At 52.5% G+C, this 2588-nt stretch overlaps 1 protein-coding gene across 1 annotated transcript in view; it reads left to right on the top strand.

The window, feature by feature from the left end:
• Positions 1-2588, top strand: part of LOC101980514 (A disintegrin and metalloproteinase with thrombospondin motifs 10) — an 89098-nt gene that overhangs the window by 75049 nt on the left and 11461 nt on the right. The window contains exons 42-43 of the mRNA XM_026778300.1: positions 1455-1569; positions 1657-1826. Of these exons, the coding sequence (XP_026634101.1) occupies positions 1455-1569; positions 1657-1826 (285 nt within the window). The remainder of the gene's footprint in view (positions 1-1454; positions 1570-1656; positions 1827-2588) is intronic.

Below are 2588 nucleotides of genomic sequence, written 5' to 3'. Positions count from 1 at the left end.
GGTGTGTGTCCAGACAGGTGTGTGTGTGGTGTGTGTCCAGACAGGTGTGTGTGTGGTGTGTGTCCAGACAGGTGTGTGTGTGGTGTGTGTCCAGATAGGTGTGTGTGTGGTGCTGGGATAAAACCCAAGGCCTCCCCATGCTTAACCACACACGCCACCACTGAGCTATCCCCTGACCTTTGATTTGAATTTTGCTCTTGTTGGGGTGAGTCTTTAGGCTTGGACACAGATATTTTTATCCACTAACCTATTTCCACAAGACCTGGTTATTTTTTAAAAAGCAGAGCCCAGTGTTGCTCTCAACAGTACTTTCCAGGCTGGAGAAACTTCATAGTTAGTAAAGTGCTTGCCGTGCAAGCCTGAGCGTGGTCCTCAGAATTCATGTTAAAGGCCAGGCTTGGGGAGGCGCACCTGGAACCCTGCTGCTGGAAACAGGAGCAGGGTGGGGTCACTGGCCAGCTAGCCCATCCGCAAGTCCCAGGTTCAGAGAAAGACCCTGCCTCGGAAACTAAGGTAGAGGACTGGAGAGGTGGCTCAGCAGTTAAGAGCACTCGTTACACCTCCAGAGGAGCCAGGTTCAATTCCCAGCAACCACATGGTGGGTTACAATCATCTGTAATTCCAGCTCCAAATGACTTGATGTCTCTTCTGCCCTCGGAGGGCACTGCATGCACATGTTGTACATGTGGACAAGAATATACACACTAAAATAATTTAAAAAATAAAATAGGCTGGAGAGAAATAGAAGACACACAGCATCAACCCCTGGCTTCCAAAGGCATGCACGCGTGTGTGCGCGCACACACACACACACACACACACACCCAGACAGAGCAGACCACTGGCTGAGCTGGGATTTGAGACTAAAAAGTTCTAATTTAATTTTATTAATGTGTGTGTGTGTGTGTGAGAGAGAGAGAGAGAGAGAGAGAGAGAGAGAGAGAGAGAGAGAGAGAGAGATTGAGAGAGAAACTACTATGCATGTATGGGTCTCACAGAGGCTAGAAGAGATGTTGGATCCCATGCAGCTGGAGTCGCAGGGGGCTGTGTGCTGCCTGACATGAGTGCTGGGAACTGAATCGGGCTCTTCTGTAGAAGTAGCTGCTCTTAACTGCTGCCATCTCTGTCTATCACAGCACTCCTGTTCTAACTTAATGCAGAGGGGTGTGAGCCCCCAAGTGGGAAGGACTTGTGGGTACAGTCATGAAGAGATGGAGAGAATGGGACTCGGTTGACAGAGTGCTTCCCTAGAATGCACCAAGTCCTGGGCTTCATCCCTGGCACCCCTTAAACCAGGTGTGAGGGTGCATGCCTGTCCTCCCAGCACTTCAGAGGTAGAGGCAGGAGGATCAGGGGTTCAAAGTTGTCCTCGGCTGCATAGCAAGAATGAGGCTTCTATGGGGACTCAGGGCCTTGGGAGAGGCCAGGACCCAACACCCCTCTCCCCTGTCCAGCTTTTCCTCCTGGAAGAAATGCGAGAGAGGAAGTTTGATGGCTTCGCCCGTACCATCCAGAAAGCCTGGCGGCGCCACATAGCAGTCCGAAAGTACGAGGAGATGCGGGAAGAAGGTGAGGAGCCTCCGCTAGGAGGCTCGGTCTGCGGGCAGGAGGATTAAAGAAAGGCCATGACTTTCAACCACACATGTGTCCTCGCAGCTTCCAACATCCTACTGAACAAGAAGGAACGCAGGCGAAACAGCATTAACCGGAATTTTGTCGGGGACTATCTGGGGCTGGAGGAGCGGCCTGAGTTGCGCCAGTTCCTGGCCAAAAGGGAACGAGTGGACTTTGCCGACTCAGTCACCAAGTATGACCGCCGTTTCAAGGTAAGACCTGAGTGGGTGTTCCCATCAGCGGCTGTGCCTCTGCCTCGCACCCATACCAGAAGATGCCCGGTCCACCCAGCTTCCTGACACCCCTCCTCACAGACGCGTCCCGCCAGGCTCAGACACACCTATCCACAAGTAAACCCTCCATTGTAGTGGACGCTGTCCATCAGACATGACCTCATGGGGCTGGCAGAGCACTTGCTTAGCATGAGCCCTGGGTTCTGTCTTCAGTCCGACACAAACCAGGTATGGCAGCAAATGTCTATAATCCCAGCTCTTGGAGGGTTCAGGATTTCAAGTTCATCCTCTTCTATACAGTGTGTTCCAGGTCAGCCTGAGCCACGTGAAACCCCAGGGGGAGGGAGACACTCTGTGTGTCCCTGTCACACCCACCTGCACTCCCACAGCCGATAACAGAGCCGTCTATCAAACCTGTCCCTGTGCAGCGCAGACCACCTATCCGTCAGCCATCCTTCACCTTGCCACAGGACCACTTCCCTCACCTGGCTTAGACACCCCTGTCCCTGGATTCTGATGCCCCGTCCATACAAACACTCTCACCAAGCCAAGGGATCCTTGTCCACAGGCACATGCCTGACTGTCCCAGAAATCATGACCAAATTAATTTTCGTGATTGAATAACCTAATGTAGAAAAATCTCTTCCAGACATGCACAGCTGCACATGGCATGTAGCCTGTGCCCACCCACCACACAGGGACACTTCCATCTCTTCTAGACATGGCATGTAGCCTGTGCCC

The sequence above is a fragment of the Microtus ochrogaster genome, unplaced genomic scaffold, assembly GCF_000317375.1.
Source record: "Microtus ochrogaster isolate Prairie Vole_2 unplaced genomic scaffold, MicOch1.0 UNK124, whole genome shotgun sequence".
NCBI classification, from domain to species: Eukaryota; Metazoa; Chordata; class Mammalia; order Rodentia; family Cricetidae; genus Microtus; species Microtus ochrogaster.
Note: the sequence above shows the minus strand (reverse complement) of the source record. Positions and strands in the feature narration are given on the sequence as shown.